This window comes from Bufo gargarizans, chromosome 10 (assembly GCF_014858855.1).
Source record: "Bufo gargarizans isolate SCDJY-AF-19 chromosome 10, ASM1485885v1, whole genome shotgun sequence".
Taxonomy (NCBI): Eukaryota; Metazoa; Chordata; class Amphibia; order Anura; family Bufonidae; genus Bufo; species Bufo gargarizans.
This window is the reverse complement of record NC_058089.1, coordinates 33,559,578-33,583,768: the sequence shown is the minus strand read 5'-3', so window position 1 is coordinate 33,583,768 and position 24,191 is coordinate 33,559,578. Positions and strand designations below refer to the sequence as shown.

Sequence of the window (24,191 nt, the reverse complement as noted above, 5' to 3'; positions counted from 1 at the left end):
CTCATGTCATTGCATGTCATGTACTTTACTAAATTCTCCTCTCTATATCTGTGCTAATCGTTTATATCTATTGCAGTTTCTAGGAGGGGTGTGGACACTTGGTTTTGTCTTGTGTGATGTCCTAATGACCATGGATGTCATGCTGTGCACTGCCTCCATTTTCAACCTCTGTGCTATCAGTGTGGACAGGTAAGTGATCCTGAAATGTGAATTCACAAGTCCTCTGTGTTGTCATTATTACCTTCCTTTACATGTAGTGGAGGCAACTGCTGATTCGTCACCAAATCATTAAGTGGCAATGAAGACCTTATATTTACTAGGTACATTGAAAGTTAGGGGTAAATTTTATTTCAATACTTACTTCTTGCATTCTTATCAACATTGATAAAATTCGCTGGCCCTATACAGAGAATATAGCTCTTTCGCCATGTGCCGTCTGTTCCGTGCATTGGGGACTGCAATAGTTCTATTTTTTTTGCTACATTTCCCTTGATCTCCGCTGTGTGTTAAGGTCATTCAATCTTTCCCTGTGTCTTTAATCCCTTTTGATCTCTTAGTAACTATGAAAAGGATTTAAGGAAAAAGAACAATCCAGCTGATGTACTTAGAGTACTTTCTTAAATAAAATGAGCACTGATATCATCCTTAAAATGAGATTACACTTTTTAAGTTCTCAGAGGATCTTCTCTTGTATTGAGGGGTCCAAAGGTGGCAGATAGACATAGGGGGCAGAAAGTTAGAGGCATAGAAATTTCTAGGAGGGAGGAGGCGGCAGTTTCCTGCTTCCATCTCAGATTTCCAGCGAGGAATATCACAAGTGGTTCTCAAGACAATCTTGTAGTCATTTATCAGATAGGAAAGCAAAGGACGGTGATAATAAAGGGAAGCTTGGTCTAAAGGGAAGCTTCAATGTAATGATCAAAGATCAGGAGCCAAACACCCAGCAGTAGGTTTTCCTTCATCATTCAACCAAAAATATGAACGTGACCTCAGGCGAAAGACTGTAAAGAGGTTGTCTTGGATTAGAAAAAGATTTTGCTTTGCTTTTCGAGATACAACACATACAGCACCCCTTGTCCATGGGCTATGTCTGGTACTTTCAAGTGAAAAGGGCTGAGCAATGCACACAAAGCCTATGACCAAAAATGAAATTCTTTGTGGAAGACAGTTAACTTTTTTCTAATTTCTTACAACTCCTTCAGAGAACATATGAGTGGCATCAATAGCAGTTCCCTAATACAGTGTTATCAGACTCCCAGTCTTTATAAGAAAGTAGTTGGTAACACTCATAGGGGTTCTGAGTATTTCAGGTTCCTGAAATGTTTTAGACTTGACCTAGTGTTTGACCTTTTCATTTGGTTGCTCGTGTTCAGAGCTTCTACCGTACTGCACATGCAAGCTACATAATATTACACGTGTATGACATATAATTTCAGTGATCTAATTTGATGGGAACCTGACAGTAGGTTTCAGGCCACTAAACCAGCAGTATGACCCTATGCAGCTGGGGTTTAATGTTCCAGACATGCAGGGCTGCACCGCCAATTAGGCGAGGTGAGGCGATCACCTCAGGCGGCGTGGCCCTAGTGACAAGTGGGGGGTGGCAGTGGCAGGGCACAGGGAGATGAGCGCTTTTGTTGTGGAAGCGCTCATCTCCATAGTACTCTGTATCGCCATCTTCAGGACAGCTATACAGATGGATGTGCTCTGGTGCAGGGTAAAGACGTCTCGCTTCCCCAGTTCCTCTGATAGGCTGCAGACACTAGGGCTGCAGCCTATCAGACGCCGATGCCGGCAGCGCGATGACGTCATCGCGCCGCCTAAGTCGTACAGAGCAGGACACAGGCCAGAAGGGGCTTGCATCGCATTACTACTAGCCTGATGGAGATAAGTACCGTATGTCATTTAATTTTTTTTTATATGATACAATACAGGAGAGGAGCGCTGTGGGGGCACATGATTCGGGGGCACTTGTTACTGGCACATGATTGGGGGGACATCTATGGGGGGGGAACTTCTTACTGGCACATGATTGGGGGGCATCTATGGGGGGAACTTCTTACCGGCACATTATTGGGGGGCATCTATGGGGTCACTTCCTGCTGGCACATTATTGGGCGCACTATGGGGGCACTTCTTACTGGCACATTATTAGGGAGCACTATGGGGGCATCTAGTGAGGCCACAAAGAAGGGGTATTTTAAATGAGGGGCACTATGGGGGCATCTACTGAGGCCACAAAGAATGGGTATTTTATATGGGGGCACTATGGGGGCATCTACTGAGGCCACAAAGAAGGGGTATTTTATATGGGGGGCTCTGTATAGGGGCATTTTATACTGGGACACATCATGGTGGGTACTATGGGGAAGAGGGGAGAGGAGTACTATGGGGTCATCTACAGGGGGCACTAAGAAGGGATATTTTATACTTGTAAATTATGGGGGACACTGAGGGCATCTACTGGGGCACTATATATGGGGCACTAGGAGGAAGGAGGGGAAAGGAGCACAATGGGGGGCATTTACTGGGGGCACTATAAAAAGGTATTTTATACTGGGACATTATGGGGACATTAGCTCAACTGGGGGCATTAAAAGAGGGTATTTCTTGCACTGGCACACATTATAAGGGGGCATTTTTTGTACTGTCACATTATAAGGAGAATTATTACTACTGGGGGGCATTATGGTGGGCTTTATTACTACTGGGAGTCTACAGGGAACATGATTACTAGTATGGGCACTATGGGAGCATTATTACTTCTGGGGCACAGTGGGGACATGTTGGGGGCACTGTAGGAGCACTATTACTACCATGTGTGCTCTAGCAGAGAATTATTACTATTGGTGGGACTTTTCGGAGTTATTTTTGGGGGACGTTATGTTTACACTATTAGTGTCAGGGGCACTATTTGCTGGGCACAGTTAATTTAGGACACTGCGTGCCAATAATTATTGAAGGGCACTATCTGTGCGGTACTAGTATTATCAGGGGATTTATCTGTTTCTGCAGTATAATATTGGGGAGCACAGCGGCACAGTATTGGGGGTGGTAGGATAATTTGTCCAGAAGATGGGAGGATGATGGAAAAGTAGTAAACTAAAAAATTTTTTTGTCAAGACGAGAAATGGCTGAAAAATGGTGGTCTGGTCTGAAGGGAGAAAATGAGGAAAGAGAACATCTACATGAAAGGAGACGTCACTGGATGTAAGAGGTATGTGGCGCTGTATTACCCTGTATGTTCTGTAGTGATATACGTAATGTTAGGAGGGAAGGGGTTAGGGTGAGAATTTGGTATGGGGGGGGCGCTTTTTCAAAAAGGCTAGGTGCACCCCTGCAGACATGCCAATGCCAGGTTGTGCTGTTGTGCTGTTAAGTTAAAGAGGATCAGTCACTTCCCACATGTCTGTGAGAATTAATAACTACTGTTAATAACTACTTGCATTCCCCATGTGATAACAATTCTGGAGCATCTGTTTTTATGGCTCTGTGTTGTGCTATTCCTCTATTATACCTAATAGAAGATAATGAATGAATTGCCAGTAGTCTGCAATAAAGGTCCAGATGAGTTGCCAGTTGGGGGGTGTCCCTAAACAGTCTGACACTCACAGCACTGATTGAATAGTGTCAGATTGTGCAGGGAAAAAACACAATTAGTAACATCCAGTTGGACCTTTATTACAGACTCCTGAAAGTTAATTGATAAACTTCTAGAAGGCATAGCAGAGGAATTGCACAACATGGAGTGATAAGACTGATGTTCCAGAACTGTTATTACATTGGGAATTACTGAGGGTGAGTCCAGGACTCATCTCCAGTGGCTCTGGGCGCATGCTTCACTGTGTGTGCCCACTCCGACTCCAGCTTAAAAAAATATCTGTTATTAATATTGTGTACCGTATTTTTCGCCCTATAAGATGCACTTCCCCCCCCCCCAAAAAAAAAAAAATGGGGGGGGGGGGAATGTCAGTGCTTCTTATGGGGCGAATACTAATGAGTGGTGAATGCAGCACTCCCCATGTGGGCTCTGTACTCACCGCTTCCTGGTCTTCCCGAGCCGCATGCTGTGCTGTGACCTGCGCACAGCAAGAGGACATCAGTGCAGTCTGTGACCTCATGCTGTGGGACATTGGGTCATAGCACAGTGCAGCAAGAAGACCAGGAAGAGCATGGATGTCAGGCGTGGCATCCGGAGCAAGAGAGGTAAGTTGATATATATTTTTTTGTATGCACTGCAGTCTGATCTGAGCTCTAAATGGATGGGGGGGGGGGGGGGGTCCTATGCACATTGGGACTCTGATCTGAGGTCTGAAAGGGGGTCATTCACTGTGGGGCTCTGGTCTGAGGTCTGATTGGGGGTCAATTACATTGGGGGTCTCATCTGAGGTGTTCTACTGGGGATAGAGAATCAGTTCTCACCTCTCATGTGTTCTCCTCTGTTCTTCCATTATAAACAGTGATAAGCCGGGTGTTCTAGTGGTGATAGACAATCAGTCCTCACCTCTCTTGTGTTCTCCCCTGTCCTTATACTATAAAGAGTGATAAGCAGGGTGTTCTAGTGGTGATAGATAATCAGTTCTCCCCTCTTCTCCTCTTCTGTGTTCTCTCATGTCCTTATACTATAAACAGTGATAAGCAGGGTCTTCTAGTGGTGATAGATAATCAGTTCTCACCTCTCCTGTGTTCGACCGTGTCCCTTATACTATAAACAATGATAAGCAGAGTGCTCGAGTGGTGATAGACAATCAGTTCTCACCTCTCCTGTGTTCTTTCCTGTCCTTTATACTAGGTATTTTCATGCTGCTCCAAGGTCATGCTGCACATGCTCAATAGTGGGGACCAGAGGAAGATGTTCACCACTGGGAATACCTGCAGTCATCTCTGAACTGCTAGACAGAACAGAAAGACAGTATTAAAGGGGTTGTCTGGTAATAAGTAACGTTCCATAGGTGCCCTCAGCCTGCCTCTTCTATGGAAAGAAATATACTTACCTACTGCCTGTTGCTGTGGCCGGCTCCCATGTGTTCATCATACAGTCCACGACTTGTTTAATTTGTCCACGTCATGGGCATGATTACTTGCTCTTCTGCAACTAATGACCGACTTCAGCAGTGATGTGTCTCTTGAATCCAGTCATTGGCTGCAGCAGAGCAGGTAATCATGCCCGTGACGGAGAGGAAGTAAACAAGGCACAGACTGGAGGATGGACACAGAGGAGTCAGTGTGCAGGACCAGAGCTGAGGATAGCAGGTAAGTATGAATCTTTACATACCAGAGGCTACAGGCACCTGTGAAAAGTTATTTATCCCCAGACAACCTCTTTTATGACAAGCACTGAATATAGCAGCTACACTTTTTTACATGTTTACTTTACACTCATTTAGACTTGAACACGATTCTCTCCATTTCCAGGACATACATATACAGCTTTTCTAACTTTTTCTCAGGACAAGTTCATAGATTTTTTTTAAATGACTCAATGTATAACTGTTTTCCAGTTATAAAATGCATATTGCATTGTTTATTTACTCTCCTGTAAATGCCAGGATTTTCAGAAATTGTATTCCAATAAATATGGTTTAAGTAAATTGATTAATTACATGATAGTAAGAAAAAGCTCAATGTCACCATTTTACTACAGTAAATCTGTTTTTACTAAGTTATTGGCCATTTATGATGAGTCAGGGCTGGAGTGTGGTAAAATACAGGAGTCAAAGTCAGAACTTTGGCTTACCAACTCCACAGCCCTCGGGTGTGCATTCAGTGTACAGTCAATACTTATTCTTTTAACCTAAGGAAGGGGATCTTAATTCCCCGAAACACGTTGTTTTTATTGGAAACCTATCTTATTGGAATAAAAAGAAGTTTGAAACTCAAGTTTGCCTTGACCGGGATTTGGAGTGCCAAAAAGCTGAATTTCCTCTATTATTCATTCAGTGTACAGTGGCAGGGTTTACAGTGGCCCCCAACACTACACTGGGTCCCCCGGATATATCACCACGTGTTGATGGAAGGGAAGATAAGGCGTGGTGCAGCCCAATGGGAAATAAGTCCAGAGAATCAAGGTCCCTTTACATGGGACGATATTATACCATATTGTCGGGAAGGATGCGTTCCTTCCTGACAATCTTTTGATCGCTAGCGGAGGAGACCGGTTATCTCTTCCAGAGTATGGGAAGGAGCGATCACTAATGCCATCGCTCTTCCCTATAAGGACTCATTGTTTGCCGGCAGGAAATCATGTTTACACTGCACGATCTGCAGACGGTAAATTATCATTTTTGCATCCACACAAACAATCAGTTTAGCCCTGGTCAATGGGCTGGTAGCCCAGTGTCTGTGATTCAGCATCCCCATCTCAGTATCTTCTTCTGGTCACTTATGCAGTCAGGTAGAGTCTCTCCTAGTAAGCACTGGTCACTATCTACAGAAAACTAGGGGTTCTGACTGCTCTCCTTATATACTGTATAGTGTCTAGCTGAACTAGAACCTTCCAGTGGGAGGGCTGGAGTAGAGAAGACGAGCTTAACAGAAACATTGACTTAGACTTGTATAGAGCTTCCATGCAAGTCTATGGGAATGAATAACCAGTTTTTCCAGACGTAAACAAGTTCTCGGACACAAACAGAGCTAAACCAGACAGTTAGAAGTTCAGTGTGTCTGGTTTTTGCCCTTCTCATAGTTAAAAAGTCATAAAGTCTCTCATTGTTAGCTGATTGTACATGAACTGTTTCCACAGTGCAGTGCAGCTATGGTGTAATAACAATGCAAATGAACCGGATCTATTACAATAAACACATAGAATGCATTTCAACATCAGTGTAAGTGCACACAACAGCATAAATCATAGTGCAAGTTAACCCTTAAAAGTGCAATAAAGTAGTGAGTTGATGGCTTTGCATAGTAGCAATAGGGGCAAACGTCCAAAGTACCCTTGCACCAGAGCACAAGTGCATGCTCAATAAAGTGAGGTGTTCTGTCCATCTGCACTGGAGATGAGTTCTGAACTCATTTCTGGTAATTTTTATGTTTCTTAATTTAACAATATGCAACAGACGATTTGTTATAGGCGGTTTAGAACACTAATCCCCAGCTTCAAGAACATGCTGGTGGTTCAGTGGCCCCAAATCTACTGAAAGGTTGCATACGTACTAGTAATCAGCTGAGCTTTGTCTTCACATCTCAGGCCCTACAAATATAAATTATGCTGATTCCATTTCCCACATTGACTATTCTTTCTCATTATGCAGGTTCATAGCTGTGTCCATCCCACTGAACTACAACCGGCAGCAAGTGGATAACCGGCAGTTGTTCCTCATCTCAACCACTTGGATTTTTGCCTTTGCTGTGGCTTCTCCGGTCATTTTTGGACTTAATAACGTTAAAGACCGGGATCCCAATGAATGTAAATTAGAAGACAACAATTATGTGGTTTACTCCTCCATTTGTTCCTTTTTTATCCCATGTCCTATAATGTTAGTACTTTATTGCGCCATGTTTTACGGACTCCGGAAATGGGAAGAAGCCAGAAAGGCCAAGTTACGGAGTCACTTGTCCCCAAGACTTAAGCCAGCAAGCCAAACTCTAATATTTGATAGGATAGATAGGATAAATCGAAGTCCTACTGACAGCAAGCTGGATGATCTTCATTTGTATGACCAGCCGGACTGTCCATTTTCCAAAGCTTATGTGGACAATGGCCATGGGATTCAGGCTGTTGCCTACCCCCACCTCAAATATTCATCAAGCAAGGAGCCAGAAAGGAAGCATTCCAAGATCAATGGGCGAGAGAGAAAGGCTATGAGGGTGCTCCCAGTTGTTGTCGGTAAGTAAACGAGTCATTTCAATTGTTGAGTAACCAAAATGGATAGACTATTTGATTCTTACATCACGGTAGGTAGAGTCCACTGTGTTCGCATCACATAAAAGTCTCCTTCCATGTGAGTGACTCAGTGGATGAGATTTAGTAAAGCTAGCCCAAAAATGTTTGGGACTTATGTAAGCCCTACCCATAAAGGGGTGGATTAACTTTGATGCATTTCTGGGGTGGGGCTTAGATGCCCCAAATTTACCAGCAACTATATTGGTAGGTATGCAGGCTCGGTGCCTATGGGGACCCAAAGGCCTGCGAGCACCATGAGGAGTCACAAGTATTATAAATTGCACATGATATTTGGGGGGCTTTTTTTAATTTATTTTTACAGATTTTGCATTAAGGCCCAGGAACTGTGTAACATTTACCCATAAACCATTTTTTCTTACTTATTTGAGCTTGGGAACTTTATAAAGGGAGAGCTGAAAAATTTCCATTTGCCCCATATAATAAATATCTAAAATATTCTATCTACAGTCTATGAACATACGTAATAATATTCACAACAATTAAAATGAATTGGTGATGAAAATCCCTGTCACCTACACTCACCATCTCAACAAGGTCTTTGTCTAAAGAGATTGTCCGTCGGTATTACGTCTGCTGATCACATGATGCTCAAATGTGACCCTGAACTGAACTTCTAGGCTGGGTTTATCCTACTACCTTATTTCAGTGTTGACGGCATGAAATATGCTGAGAAGCTGGTGGTTGTATTTAGTGTTTCAAAAAAAATCTGGACATGCCGGAAAGTAAATCTACATGTTGTTGTTGTCTGCCTTTTGTTATTTCGGTTAAGCCTCATGCACATTACCAAAATACCACCCCAAGGTGTACAGAACCGTTACACAGCACACTTCTGTTGGTATGTACTGTACATTTGTTTGCTTCCAATTTCTTAAAGGGGCATACTAATGTTTTGTGGCAAGCTCCATCGCATTGGCCTTTTAGCGAAATATTCTAGAAGAACTGTTTCTAGGGAGTATAAACTTGAGAAAGCATAAAACAGCTTTGCACAGAGTGCCTACAGCTGTGTTCTATGGACTCTGTGTGCCCCTGCAGCAAGCCCTCTGGGGAAGTGCTGTGAGGAGGATGGGAGTGGTAGTGGATATGGTGGTGGTAGGAGTACTCCCCTCAGACGCTCCCTGGGGCCATGCAGTGACTGGTGGGTGTGTTTGTATAGGTGCAGGACAGGAGTGCAGAGACCGAGCTGGCATCAGGTTGAGACAATAAACAGGCCTATTGGTTGTAATAAATAAAGTCTCTCTCTTTAATGAATTGATGATGGAAGCAGCAGTACATATAGCAGAAAAAGGCACAGTTCCAAAGTGTATAATAGCATTGTATAGGCAACCAAAATGATGGCAGTTGTAGTCCTCTCTGAACACTTTGCTATCTTCCCAACAAGTTAACCACAGGCATGCTATTCTGTTAGATACTTTAGATACGGATGGCCAGTCCATCTCAATATGTGATAAGTGCTGAAGCAATATGTCCTTTCCACAGCAGCAAAGTCTCAGTGCGATAGTCAAGTGAATACCTTGCTGTCTGAAGCTTGCATGGACTAGTTGGTTCTGGACCTTCTAAGATGTCAGTTCTCCTTCTGTTAGGGATACTCTGATGATAAATGATCTTCTGTGGAAGCTACGGTCTCAAAGATAAAGTTTCTCTGGACTTGGACCTGGTCTGCAAGGACTCTCACACACACATTTTTCCTATAACTCTCCTTAGAGTAGATTCCTAAACTCACTAGCCAGGGGGCAGACCCTGTCCACCACCTTGGTAACCTAAATAGTCAATTAACATGCCAATATATTAACATTTCACTTTAAAACATAGCATTAACTCTTGCAACAAGAATTACTCCTTTGTGGTAGCCTTCTTGCTGTTGCCCCACCATTCAGCTTCCTGTACACAGCCCTGCCATGGGTTTAAGACCTAATTGCATTTTTGGAGGGATCAGTCTGTTGGCAAACGGTTATGATTTAGCTTGGCTTTATAGCATTTTTTCAACATTTTTGCCCATTTTTTTTGTATGCATTCAGATGTTTTTTAAGCTCTACAGTGAATTAGGAGATTCACCACAAAGAATGTTTTGCATGGCGTTTTTGCATTGCATTTATGCATTTTTGCTGTTTTGTCAACTATGCGGTATAGTCTAGGTATAGCCTTTTTCAACCTTCGTCTCAGATATCTAATAGGTAAAAAAAAACAGCTGTATAATATTTCACAATAAAAACTGCTTTAAAAATGCCTTGAGCACACACAAAACAGTAAAATTGCATGGTGTATTTCGCCACCCAAAAAAAAAGACCCCAAAAATATGTGTAAAAGTGGTTTTTGGTGTTTTTGTAAAATTTGCCAAAGAGGGAGAATTATAAAATAAAGAACACATACTCACCAGTTCAATGCCCCTCCATACCAGTGCTGCCACTCTGGTCCTCCCTGCAGGATTGTGTTTACTTGGTGTCACGGACGGTGTACAGGAAACAAGGCAAAGCAACATGTATAAACGACTCGCTGGATCCAAAAACTAAGGAACCAAGGGAGACCCCTGCAGAAGACCTGGCACTTTCCCTGGCTGCTCAGCCTATGCAAAGATCCGAATGGTGGAGGTTTGCATATCCACGAACCTTGACTATAAAGCCCTGAGCACCCTACAATAGTGAGGGGACACGACCACCGGCTCCCTACACAAGATACGGAGGGAGTCAGGGTCACCTGGGATCCAGCAAACAGAAAATAACAGATAAAGGTACGACACTTAGCTTTGAAGCAAACAGGAGGAGAGAGTCAGCGTGCACACACACTCCAGGAAGTAGTATAAGCCGCCCAGAAAAGCCTTCTGGGAAAGAATTTAAAGGGAAGCAATTAGTCCAACACATGACAGCTGAGAGAGGCTAACGAGAGGAGGAGCTGAATACCACAACACAGAAACTCAAGGAGGAGGTTCTGAAAGGCCTCTGTCAGAGCTTCTCAGCTGTCTGGTTGTGACACTCTGTCAGAGCTTCTCAGCTGTCTGGTTGTGACACTTGGCTACAGCAGTGAAATAGCCATATACTCTATGTGACTGCTGCAGCAACCAATTGACCTCAGAGGTCTACAGCACAAGACCACTGAGGGTTGGTTGGCTTCAGTGGTCCCATGGGGTATACAACTACTGCTATATCACTGCTGCAACCAAGTAAAAACAGACCGGAGGTGAGGACTAAACAGATGCACATCTTTAATTGAGCAAATTTTTCAAGAACTTGGAAAACCCCTTTAACCAGTTATCATTTTACACAGATATTATGAGATCCTTGGAATAAAAGATTTGCACATTGAGGATAAAAAGTGCCATTTACGTTTATTTTGTGTCTTGGGTGAAACATTGGACACGTGTCATTTACTTTCAAGGTTTACACTTTAGGAATCAAGGAGTTAATTCTGTGGTAGCCGCCAAAAAAACAGCTGTTTGGACAGACACCTGCTTAACACATTGCATTTTGGGAAACAGACGTCCTTCCAGATGGCTGTGAAGGGTGAATAACCAGACGTTATTAAAACCAATGATGCTTTGCAGATGACTGCGTATAAATGGATTAGTGTGACCCTCTGCTTACTACGGTAGGCAGTGGATATTTGCTATACATATACAGAGGGAGCTGATGTCGTGTGCTTGTCATAGACATATGGAAAGTGAAAGTCTATACTATCATCACAAATTATTTCATGTTAGATTGAATCTCCAGTGACATTGTCTTCTATATTGCTCACACTTTTACGGCCCCCAAACGGCTCACATCTCCGTTCTCCAGTACTGAGGACCAGCAGACCTGCTGGTGCTACTGTCATCATCTTCCATGGTTGCTGACCTCCTCTACATGAGTTTGGGTGTTCTCACAATGTTTTGATTCACCGTTTCATTGGTTGATTAATCATTTCTTCAAGATAGGCCGCCCCAGGTATCCTGCAGCGATTCAGAGTAAGAGTACCCTTTTTTCTGGATATATAACATTTGTTGCTCTGTCTAGGCACACTTACAGTTCTCATAGAGGACATTTCGGTAGAAGACTGACCCAACTGACTCTGTTACCACCATATGTTTCCAGGACCTGAAGTTAACAGGGTTACTTGGTATGCTGCCTAAAATATGGGATTCCTGTAGTAGTGACCAGTACATAACATCACTAAACTTGGGCCTGTAGTGGAGCTATTGCAAAGGACATATTCTAATATATTTTTTGCAAAATATAGCAAACCATAAAAAGTTGGCCACATTGCCTTCCTGCAAATATGCAATGTGCCTGGTATAATGGATGGATCAGTCATGTTATACAAATAGTAAGGGAATCCTATACAAGAAAGAGGCGGAATTTATAGAGATTAAACATCCCAAGATATCGGCCTTCTATAATAACCCAAAAATTCATAAGAACAAGACCAATAGTGTCGGGGATAGTTTGCTTCACTAGCAATTTATCTAGATATGTAGACCAGCATTTACAACCATGTTCTCAGAAACGACCTACTTACTTAAAAGACACTAAGCATACCCTGCAAATTTGAGGAAATATAGAATGGTAACCGCAATATATTATAGGTACCCTGGACGTTAAATCGTTATATACTGTGATTGAAAACAAAAAAGGGATGCGAGGCAGCAAAGTTCTTCTTGGAAAAAAGGGGGGAAATGCCAAGTGATCAGATTAAATATATAGGGGAATGTATTTTATTTATTTTAGAGAAAAATGATTTCATATTTGATGAGAACTTTTACCTTCAGAGGTGGGGAACCGCGATGGGGACGAGATTCGCACCAGGGTTTGCCAATCTGTATGTGGGATGGTGGGAGGACCGCCACATCCATGCGAGCGGCGAGCTTCAGGCGAAGATAAATAAAAATTAATTTTATTTGGTATTTACACCAACGTATAGCACACAAGAAATACATTTTTTTAGATTTGACTATTTATATAGAGAATAATAAATTAAGCAGTAGAACGTATAACACACCGACGGATGCAGATAGTTTTATTTCTAGAGATAGCTGCCATCTCCCACTATGGCTGGCGAATATACCAAAAAGTCAATTCATGAGAATTAAAAGAAACTATACAAAAATACAAGACTATAAGAAGGAAGCAGAACATATGCAACAGAAATTTGAGCTAAAAGGATATGACCAAAATAAATAGATGAGAAGTAGGTAAACTGGATCGGCAGGACCTATTAAAAATGGAATATAATAACAATGAAAAATAAAAAGAGAATCCATTGATATTTCACCCATTATTACACAATATTATAGTCAGGTACGGATTTTTAAGAATATAATCAATAAGCATTGGGAGATTTTAAAAGAGGATAAAATAATAGGTGAACATATTCCTGATAGACCTAGATTTGTATATAAAAAGCCAGCAATATGGGTAATATGGTGGCATCCACAAACAAGTGTATTAATGTGAATAAATATAGTGGAACTACCTGAAAAAGAGAATTGCCAAAAGGCTTTTACCCCTGCGGCAATTGTGCAGCATGCAGGGGGTTCAAACCTTCAAAAATATCCCATAATCAAGTAATAGAAAGTACTAACGGCATGTTTACATTTGGAATAAGGGACTATATTACATGCCACAGTCGGGGGGTCATCTATATATAAATATGCCAGTGTAGTAAAATGTATATAGGGCGTACAAAAAGGGCCTTAAGTAAAGGACTGGAGGAACACCTATATAATATATGTAGGAAATATGAGGGTCTATCTAGACATTATAAGAAGAAACACGGAGGACAGTGTATAGCAGGGGTGCACAACCTTTTCTGGTTAAGGACCACATTGTCAGATTGAAGGAATCCCAAGGGCCGAAAATAAAAGTTAAGGGGTATTACCAACTGAAATACTGTATTTATGGCATATTGTACATACAGTATGAACTATAAATGTCTGGTTACACCTCCAGATTCCCATCTAATGGGAGAATACATGAAAAATGCATGTAAGCAACCACAAGACATAAACATACATGTCTATTCCCAGATGGTTGGGGGCTGCACAGGATGATATTAAGGGCCACATGTGGCCCCCGGGCCGCAGGTTGTGCACCCCTGGTGTAAAGAAACCGACTTTATGGGATTAGAAATAGTGAAAAGTGACAGGAGAGGAGGGGATTATATAAAAGCGATGTCTAAGGCAGAAACTAGGTGGATTTTTAATATGAACACTTTAATGACAGTAGGTTTGAATGCAGACATTGAGTTCTTTGGTTTTGAATGAGAAAGAGAGAATAGGCCGAATACTGATGGGAGGTTATAGGAAAGGGTTAAGTAAGATGCCTGATCAGCCTATCTAAGAGAGAGGGAGAATAGCCAAGCTGTCTTCCCTGACGAAGGATAGCGAACTATTCAAAACGCGTTGGATTTTGGCTCCTCTGAGCATCCGTAGTTCACTAAGTGACGTCACTTAGCGTTCCTTGTGAGCGCGAACATACAATATAGGAAGGAGTGGAGCCACCGGCCGGGGCACACTCCAGACAAACGCGCACTTATCTTACCCCGATGCAAGTATCGTCACTTCAGAGGGGATGACAGCGTGACGTGGTTATCAGGAAAAGAAGTAAGATATAAGTTATTGCATTCTTGGGTTTTCAGTTACAGCTTTTCTCATGCCTGGTATTATAGTTGCGGCATCCCTCATCACAGAATAGATAGTGTTGCATCGCGCGGTACCGCTTGCAAGAATTAAGGTTGACAAGTAGTAAAGAGTTGTGGCCATGAGTGGTACTGAATGGTGGTGATTACGTTATATGGGACACGTGTGGGGTGTTCTTCTATGTCTCCTCATGTGCTACTGTGTGTGCTTCACTTTACTGGATTGGTCTCTGCTAGCCCCCAGCATCAGAATTGTACACTGAGCCACCTCTTAGGGTTCATTCATAAGTCCGCAAAATGGGTCTGCATCCATTCCGCAATTTTGCGGAACAGGTGCAGACCCATTCATTTTCTATGGGGCCGCAAAAGATGCGGACAGCACACATAAGCACTTCCGTTCCACGGCCCCGCAAAAAAATATAACATGTCCTATTCTTGTCCGCATCCACAGACAAGAAAAGGCTTTTCTATTATAGTGCCGGCAATGTGCGGTCCGCAAAATGCGGAACGCACATGGCTGGTGTCTATGTTTTGGGGATCTGCAATTTTCAGACCGCAAAACAGTTGCGAACGTGTGAATGGACCCTTACAGTTAGGCCTCATGCACACAAACGTATCCTCTTTCCGTGTCCATTTTTTTACAGACTGTATGCGTAACCATTCTGTTTACGTATGTCTGTATTTCCGTTCCGCAGAAGATTAGAACATGTCCTATTATTGTCTGCATTATGGACAAGGATAGTACTGTTCTATTAGGGGCTAGCTGTTCCGTTCTGCAAAATACGGAATGCACACGGACGTCATCCGCATTTTTTGCAGATCCGTTTTTTGCGGACTGCAAAATACATACGGTCGTGTGCATGAGCCCTTAATGGCAGTGACACCATTTGTAAACCAATTTTTTATCACTATTTTGGTGTCTTTCTCCTCGGCAGAGCCTTCAATATTGTAGTCATTCAAGAAAATGAAATCTCATTTATCGGAATTCTCCCTTTACAAACCATTCTTGGACTGTCAGTTTTATTAAGCTGATTTGTGAAGCCGCAGTTTCATTATTCTTCCAGTCTATTAAAATTGATTGCTTTTCAACCTAAATTAGAATGATTTATTTCTACAAAATAGTTTTCCCCTGATGAATGATATATACAGGACTTGTCAAACTATAAGACACCCCAAGTTTACATAACTGAAAAAAGATGATGTGTCAATTAGTGGCCTTGGTCTAGTGGAAGGGTTATTGACAGTTTCCTCAAATGGTCTAGGATAGTGGAAGTGTCACGGATGGTGTTGCAGAAAGCTGGAACTTATAAATAAACATCCGACTGGCTTGATCCCAAACTAAGGAGCATATGGGTGAGCCCTATAAAACCCCTAGAGCTCTCCCTGACTGCTATGCCCATACAAAGGTCTTTATGGTAGACAATTGCATGCCCACGTATACTATGTGACACCTGAAAACCCTATAATAGTGAGGGGACACGACCACCGGCTCCCTGCACTTAATACGGACGGAGTCAGGGTCACCTACAATCAAGCCAGCAAGGAAACACAAATAAAGGAAACAGACTTATCTGAGGAATCAGGAGAAGCAGCATCCAGCAGTGAACAACTCATCCAGGAAGAAGTATAAACCGCAAAGTGAGGCAGTATGGGGGGGGGGGAATATAAAGGGAGACAATCAGTGCAAATAGGTGACAGCTGGGAGAAGGAAAGGAGATGACAAAGTGAAACCAAAACAAAGAATGTCATGCAAGAGGTAGCGAAGAACGTCTAACAGACCTTCTCACAGAGCTGGCGGTGACAGGAAGGGTTGATGGTGGTCTCAAGCAGTGAAGAGGTTTATGCTTGCATCCTTGGTGGGTACACGTGTCAATGAAGTGTGTATGGTATTGTAGCTCAGCCCCATTTGAATGTGTGGCACAGTTTCCAGATAAAGAGCAGACTCTTTTATCGTACTGGAACCTACAGAGAAAAAGTATAATGGAAAGATTTGTATCTCTTCCATGTTCTGGATCTCCTCTAGTGGTAACAATTTACCTGACATATAACAACAATCAACACCACACAGATCATAACCATCTCCAAGCCTTCCCCAGCATCCCAGAAGACACTCTCCGAAAATCTGCAGACCTCTCCGGTGAAATCTCTTCCCCCTCCTCCTCCCTCCTCTAAGCCCAACCCAGATATCATCATGACTGTAAAAACAAAGGTACATAGGGTTTCTTTCAAACATACCATAGTGTGAATTGGTAAATCCCCATCTCTGATTAATCTCATTTATCTGAATTCTTCCTTTACAAATCATTCTCGGACTATCTATCACAACTGATTGCTTTTCTACCGAAATTAGGATGATTCATTTCTACAAAAAAGTTCATCCAGGACCTGTCAAACTATAAGATGTCCCCAAGTTTGAATAACTTAAAAAAGGAGATGTGTCGATTAGTGGCCTTGGTCTAGTGGAGGGTTTATTGACAGGTTCCCCAAATGGTCTAGGATAGTGGAGGGATTAGTGGTGGTCTCGAGCAGTGAAGAGGTTTGTGATTGCATCCCAGATGGTCACACTTGAAGTGTGTTTAGCATTGTAGCTCAGCCCCATTTGAATGTGGGGCACAGTTTCTGGATAAAAAGCAGGAACACACCACAGTGTGAACTGGTAAATCTCCATCAACTGATTAATCTCCAATCTAGACCAGTGTCTAGGAATGAGACTTTTTGTGCTTTTCAACCTCACCCTTTCCAAATCCAACAGCCTTTGAAGTTATGCTATTAATTCTGGTATGGATGGGGTTTAAGCGTGTAGGCAATTAAGAAAACTAAGCCTTAGAGCTGCCAGATGCACCACCTCTAACAATCGTGGGACCTACTTAGATGGGAAACCATCTTGATCATCTGCCTTGATAGAATGAAACAGTAGAAGAAATCGATCATTAGACAAGGTAAAATTCCAGATGGAGGAGACATATTACGTTACCCTGTACTGACTACAAAAACTGTTAAATTTGAATCCCATGGGAAAGGTCATTTTGGACACAGTGTGAGCCTATCCTGGCTAGGCACTGATGTCAGAAAATTAAAACTACATATTGTCTTTTGTATCAGTTTAAAATGTATTTCCCTCCGCCATTCACTTTATTATACTTTCACTAACCTTCTCCCAACCTTTCAGTATTCTCTTAAAAGAATCCCTTTAAAGCATACCTGAGCTTTCAAAAAAAAAAGTCTGCATAATGGCTGTGAATCTTTGCTCAATCAAACTTTAAAGGACTGTTAAAAGTACAATCAAAACTGTGAAAGTCGCTTTCAGCTACACAGCTAGATGCATTTCTCTGAGAAGCAGGAGGCATCTCTCTTCTGCCAGGGCTGTATGCAGCGACCTTACTTCCCTTACTTCCCACTATGTTTGTTTTCTTCAAGGGAGCTCATAAAGCTGATAAGGAGGGATAAATCAACACTTACAGAAAGGCAGAGGCTCATGTGATGTTCCTAAGCAGTGTAGAAGAAGTTGTTTTATCAGGCTAAGGATCTCAGCTAGCTATGGCAGATCTTGCCTGACAATAGGCAGTGGAATGCAAGTTAGGTGGAAGTGAGACCCCTAGTGGCCATGACTTTACAGCTTTTTTTTTTCAGGTGGATGCAAGCAGATTTTTTAACTGAAGTGATTTAGAAATTGGTTAGCTATACCATTCTCTATTAAAGGGGTTCTCCGGGAATTAAGAAAATGAAGATACTTAAATATTACTTTATTATACCTGTAAATATATTCCCAAATACCTTTCATTAGTTATAATGGTTTGTTTTGTCTAGGGAGCAATCATCAAAGGAAATAAAATGGCCACCGTCCTATTAGTGCACACAAAACCTGTCCTAATCACACAGCAGGACAAGTCACCTCAGGACACTGCAGTAAGGAGCTGCCCCATCCTCCTCTCTGCTCTGCTTGTCAGGGATTATGATCCTGAATACAGCTGATAAAGTCTTCAGTTGAATCTCTGTAGGAATTGAGTTCGTGAGGAGACATGAAGTACAGAGAGGACAGACAGGACAGGCTGTGGTAATGGAAACTGCATACAAGTGCTGCTGCTCATTAGCCACATCTCTACCTCCTCTGTGTACTTCATCTGTTTCCTCATAAACTCCATTCCTACAGAGATTCAGCTGAAGATCTTAACAGTTGAATTCAGGATCATATTCCCTGAAAGCAGAGAGGAGGATGAGGCAGCTCTTTACCTCAGTGTTGTGAAGTAACTTGTCCTGCTGTGTGATTAGGACAGGTTTTGTGTGTACTAATAGGACAGCGGCCATTTTATTTCCTCTAATGATTGCTCCCTAGATAAAACAAACCATTCTAACGAATGAAAGGTATTTGGGAATATATTTATAATAAAGTAATTTTTAAGTATTTTTATTTTCTTAATTCCCAGAGAACCCCTTTAAATTAAATGAAATTGTGTGAAAGTACAGAGACTGTTAAAGTATCTGCTCTCAACTTTTAAAAATGTTTTACATTGAATAGAGATTTTTTAAATCTCTAGAGAGAAGAGATGGTGTGCTTATCCTTACACGAACCAAATCATCAAATCTATTAGGCCTCTTTCACACAAGAGTGTTTTCTGCACAGGTGCGACGCGTGAGGTGAATGCATATCACCTGCACTGAATCCTGACCCATTCATTTCAATGGGTCTGTGTACATAAGCGTTTTTTTTTCACGCATCAGTTCTGCGTTGCGTGAGAATCGCAGCATGTTATTTATTCAGCATTTTCCATGCACCCCTGGCCCCATAGAAGTGAATAGGGCTTCAGTGAGAAACGCATTGCATCCAGATGTAGTCCGGGTGCAATACGTTTTTCACCGATGGTTGCTAGGAGAACGCATCAAAACGGATTGAGCCCCTGCGGGAAAAAACTGAACAACTGAACGCAATCGCAGAGAAAACTGACTGAACTTGCTTACAAAATGGTGCGAGTTTGCCAATCCTGTGCCAATCCGTATTGTTCGTGTGAAAGAGACCTTAGAGCTGGGTCAATGTTCCGGATTTCCCAAATATGACTTAGGCTACATTCACAGGAACATATTTATGGTAAACTTTTGACAGTACTACTCTCTTGAGTGAATTCAGTGTTCAGTATGGAGAACAAAAAAAGTTGCAAACAATTATGTAAAAATGACAATTGTTTTAAATGGTTCAGTCAGTGACTTGCCTCTATTCTCATATCTATCCCATGATTGGTATTTTGAACAACTTTGTTGTGGAGTTTGAAGCATCCTTTTTTCTGTCAGTAAGCTGACCTCAGCAGCTGAAACCTAAACCTACAAGTACTTTTTTTTGCTACTTCAAAGACTAGACTATATGCAGGTGACCTCCTTGTGTCTCCTTGTTAATTCTAAAGCTAGCCATACACATTCAATCGCTTTCCGCCCACAGCTATATCTCTCGGGGCTCTCCCAACTCCTCCATACACATGTTCGGTCAAACTGCATGTGTATTCATTTCATCTGACCCGTCTCTCCCCTTTCAGGAGCTCCCCTTATACATTAGACTGTAGGTCAAACCTTCTGTTCTCAGTGGGTTCAGCCAACAATATACTAATGTGTATGGGGCCTTAAGCCCTTACCGCTAATGCGCTGAGCCTGCTCCATACGCGGTGGGTGCCAGATGCATAATACAGCAGGCACCCGGCCGCAATGATGGGTATTGGAGATGATGCAGAAACTGGGCATTTAACCCCTCAGATGCCACATTCAATAGCAATTGCGGCATCTGTAAGGTTAGACAAAGGGATACGTCTCTCTCTGCCTTCTGATCAGAGCTTCTGCAGTGAAATTGGGGGTGCTCCAATCAGTTACCATGACAGGCTGGGGCCTGCTATAGGTTCCCAGGCCTGTCATGGTAATCTGCCTGCAAAGCTGTGAAGAGGCATGACTCGGAAGGCAGAGGGGTAGAATGGAGTAGAGAACTATTATGGTGAATGGGACAAGGGATCAAAAGATCCCAGATTCTAGCACCCTTGAGGGGGCTTAAAGTTATTGTGTAAAATGTAAAAAAAAATATATAAAAAAATTAAAATTTTAAAAGTTTCAATCACCCGCCTTTCCCAATTTTACATATAAAAAATATAAACAATGAAAATTAAACATAACAGGTATCACTGCATCCAAAAATGTCTGAACTATTAAAATATTTTCCCTGTGCTGTGAATGTCGTAACGGAAATAAACATTAAAAACGTGCAATTCACCATTTTTTTGTCACCTTGTCCCCATAACTAAAATTGAATAACAGTGATCAAAAAGTTGTAAGCACCCCAAAAATACTACCAATAAAAACTATAGTTTGTCCTACAGAAAAAAAAGGCCCTCATACAGCTCTGTAGACAGAAATATAAAAAAAAATATGGGTGTCTGAAAATGGCAATGCAATGAAAAAAATTTTTTTTTCAAAGTTTTTTTTTTTTTTAAGTAATAAAAAAATAAAAACTATAGAAATTTGGTCTCGCCGTAATCTTATTGATCCACAGAATAAGGACATCTTGTCATTCTTAACGCACAATAAATGTCATATAAAAACCTTGTGTTTTTATACGAATTGTGTTTTTTTATTTTTTCCAATTTTACCCCACAAAGAATTAATTTCCCATTTTCCAGTACAACACATAGTAAATTAAATGGTGCCATTAAAAAAAATGCATCTTGTCCAACAAAAAATTAGCCCATATATGGCTATATGACCAGAAAATTTACAAAGCTATTGGAATGTGGGGAGGAAAAAGCAAAAATGAAAATAGGCCCGGTCCTTAAGGGGTTAAGGCTGCCCGAACACGATGCGGAGTGCCAACGGTATCTGCTCCCACTTTTCAAGTGTTTGCACAAGTAATTCCAAAAAGTTGTGAAATCCTATCTTTTGAAGTTAAAATTCTGAAGCGTAGGCCCACCCCTTCATTGTCTGAAAGAATATCTGTCTTTTTTGCCCATTGTAACCAATTCAAGCTCAGCTTTCATTTTCTATAGTGTTCTGACAGATTTTGTTTCAGATAGTTTGATAAAGTTGCCCTGGTATTTGTATCTATAGTATTGCACAAAATTACACAGCTTATAGAGGTACTACATACATAGATCAGCAGTCCCACTGATGGCCCCTGCGGCTCTTTCTACCATGTAGATAGGTTGTTTTTTTGTTTTTTTTAAATAACATTTTATTTATTTTCTAATAGAGGCATTTCAGAAGCAAAATATGATTCCATACAATGTTTAAGCACAAGAGTAGAGTCAAGACAATGACATATTATCCAAAAGAAAACACATCAGCATCACATTCTGTTTCATATGACGTTTGCCTCCTCCTGCGGAAAATAACACAATTTCCCCAAAAACCCCTCCCCCCTCCACCCCCACCCCCTTCTGGATGTGTACCTAACCCTACTAACATTGTTCAATGTCTAAAAACTGGTCTAGCTTCCCTGTTAGGATGGCCGAATTACCTTTAAGTTACCCAACCTTCCTTTCAGGTCGGTGAGCAAATACCATTCTGTATACTGAAAATTTTGCATAACTTTCTGTATTTCAGGCTCCGAGAGCTGGCTACTAATGTAGGTCTTCCACTTGCCAAAGAACTGTGACGTTTTACAAGACTTTTGTTTTTCTGCTTCTAATTGATCCATCAACATGAAATATCTCATTTGCATTTGAACTTCTGAGATCGTGGGAGCTTTTGGTTGCAACCACGAGCTCAATAAACATCTGAGTGCCACCACCAAAACCCCATCCACTAATTTGGGTATTGTCAGTGTATCCGGGTATACATGGAACAAGACAACAAGAGGTTCAAGTGGTAGCTCCAATTGCCATATTCTCTTTATCCAGGCAAGCAGTTCTTTCCAGAACATTTCTACCTGTGGGCATTCCCAGACACAATGATTGAGACCCGCTCTAGATAGATGGCATTTAGGACACTCTGTTATCCTATCAGGGGGATTATTTTTAAATGTCATGTTAAAAGCATAGATTGCCCTGTGCATCAATTTAAAGTGGGACTCTCTCCATTTATCACAGGCAACTGCTCTCCTCACTCTCTCCCATACTCCCAGGAGTTTATCCCCACAATCACTAGGACCCAAAAATGACTTCCAACCCTGGAATCTTTTGGCAGATATTTTATCATCACCTTTTTCCCTCAGAGTACTATATATGTCAGATAGTGAGACTTTATTTTCCTTATGCTTCAACAAGGAGTCAAAAGAGTTAGAGATATATTCATTTTGCAGACCCCTCAGTCTAGACTCACAAAATTTCTTGACTTGAAAGTATTGTAGGAACTGCTCCCTATTAAGCCCATATTTCTCATGGAGCTCCTCTAATGATGCATATCTAGGTTCCGCCTCATGAATTATATGTGACATTCTGTGGATACCTAATGCTCTCCAGGCTTGGAACAACTTGTTTGTTTTACCCAAAATAAAATCCGGGTGGTTCCACAGAGGCAAGATAGGTTGTTTTAGATATTGCCTAAATATTGGGCTATGGGGTTGGTATGCTCAGTACTTCAGTGGTATAGATCTGTGCTGTGGATAAATGAATAGTAGGTAGTCATGTGAACATATAGATATATATATAGATGTAGATGCAGACTCGAAGGCCCACAGGGGAACAGGTGAATCCCCTGGTGGGCTCCTGACAAAGGTGGGCCCCAGCACAGCTGGGTAGATTACTTAACAAGCAACCCAGTTTATTATTATAGATGCATCAGAAAGGCTAAGATGTCCTCTAGGTACAGAGGTGGGCCAGCCAGTATCCTCTGTCCTCTAGGATCCTCATAATCAATCATCCTGAGGATCTTGCCGCTGTGTGAACAGGTAGTATTTGCATGTAGCTGTACAGTGGGCCCCCAGAATGGATTTTACTGATGGGCCCTAGGCAACCCAGTTCAACACTGTGTAGATAACTGAACTATATGGTTTGTCCAATACAAGTCCAAAATAGAATGAAACAACACAATTAAATGGAATATCAGTGCAAGCTCCAAAGGGTTCTGACTCATGATCCCGACACTTCAAAGAGAAAACAAAAGGAAGGACAGCACTCCAAACTCAGTCCATTGGTCTTTTATTCACCTAGTATTGCTCAATGCAGACATTTATAAGAAAACAACTGCAATGAGCAGTTGAAACGTTGCCTTGCTGGGTAAACAAAACACCATTGGACTGAGTTTGGAGTGTTGTCCTTCCTTTTGTTTTCTCCTTCGTTTTTACAATAGGTAATTGTCACACCTGTGACAGGTCTTAGAAGGTCTGAAAGATTATCTGCACATTAGTGATCTGACGGCCTCTTTTGGTTTCACTTTGTCTGTGTATTGCTGGTTGTCCACACCTCCTGTTCAGGTGTGGATCATGTGACCTTTACCTCTCCCTATTTCGTATGACTTTACCCATCACTCATTGCTCTGGATAGCTTCAGTTGGTCTTGGAAGAGCTGGAGTATGGTTCTTGTTGAAGTCCCGTTCATCCATCATCCTCAGAAGTTAAGTGTTCCGCTTGTGTTTTGTATCCCCCCCCCCCCCCCCCCCCCCCCCCCGATTGCTTACTAGGCCTCAGCGAGACTGGGATGATTTTATTTGAGTGTTACTTTTTTATTAAAACCAGAGGGGCTTGACTATTTTGAGGGGGCACTAAGGGGGTAGTATT

At 41.9% G+C, this 24,191-nt stretch overlaps 1 protein-coding gene across 1 annotated transcript in view; it reads left to right on the top strand.

Annotated features, from left to right (window-relative positions):
- The window catches only part of DRD4 (dopamine receptor D4), a 51,889-nt gene that overhangs the window by 10,574 nt on the left and 17,124 nt on the right, over positions 1-24,191 (top strand). Inside the window, exons 2-3 of the mRNA XM_044270926.1 lie at positions 77-189; positions 7,254-7,828. Of these exons, the coding sequence (XP_044126861.1) occupies positions 77-189; positions 7,254-7,828 (688 nt within the window). The remainder of the gene's footprint in view (positions 1-76; positions 190-7,253; positions 7,829-24,191) is intronic.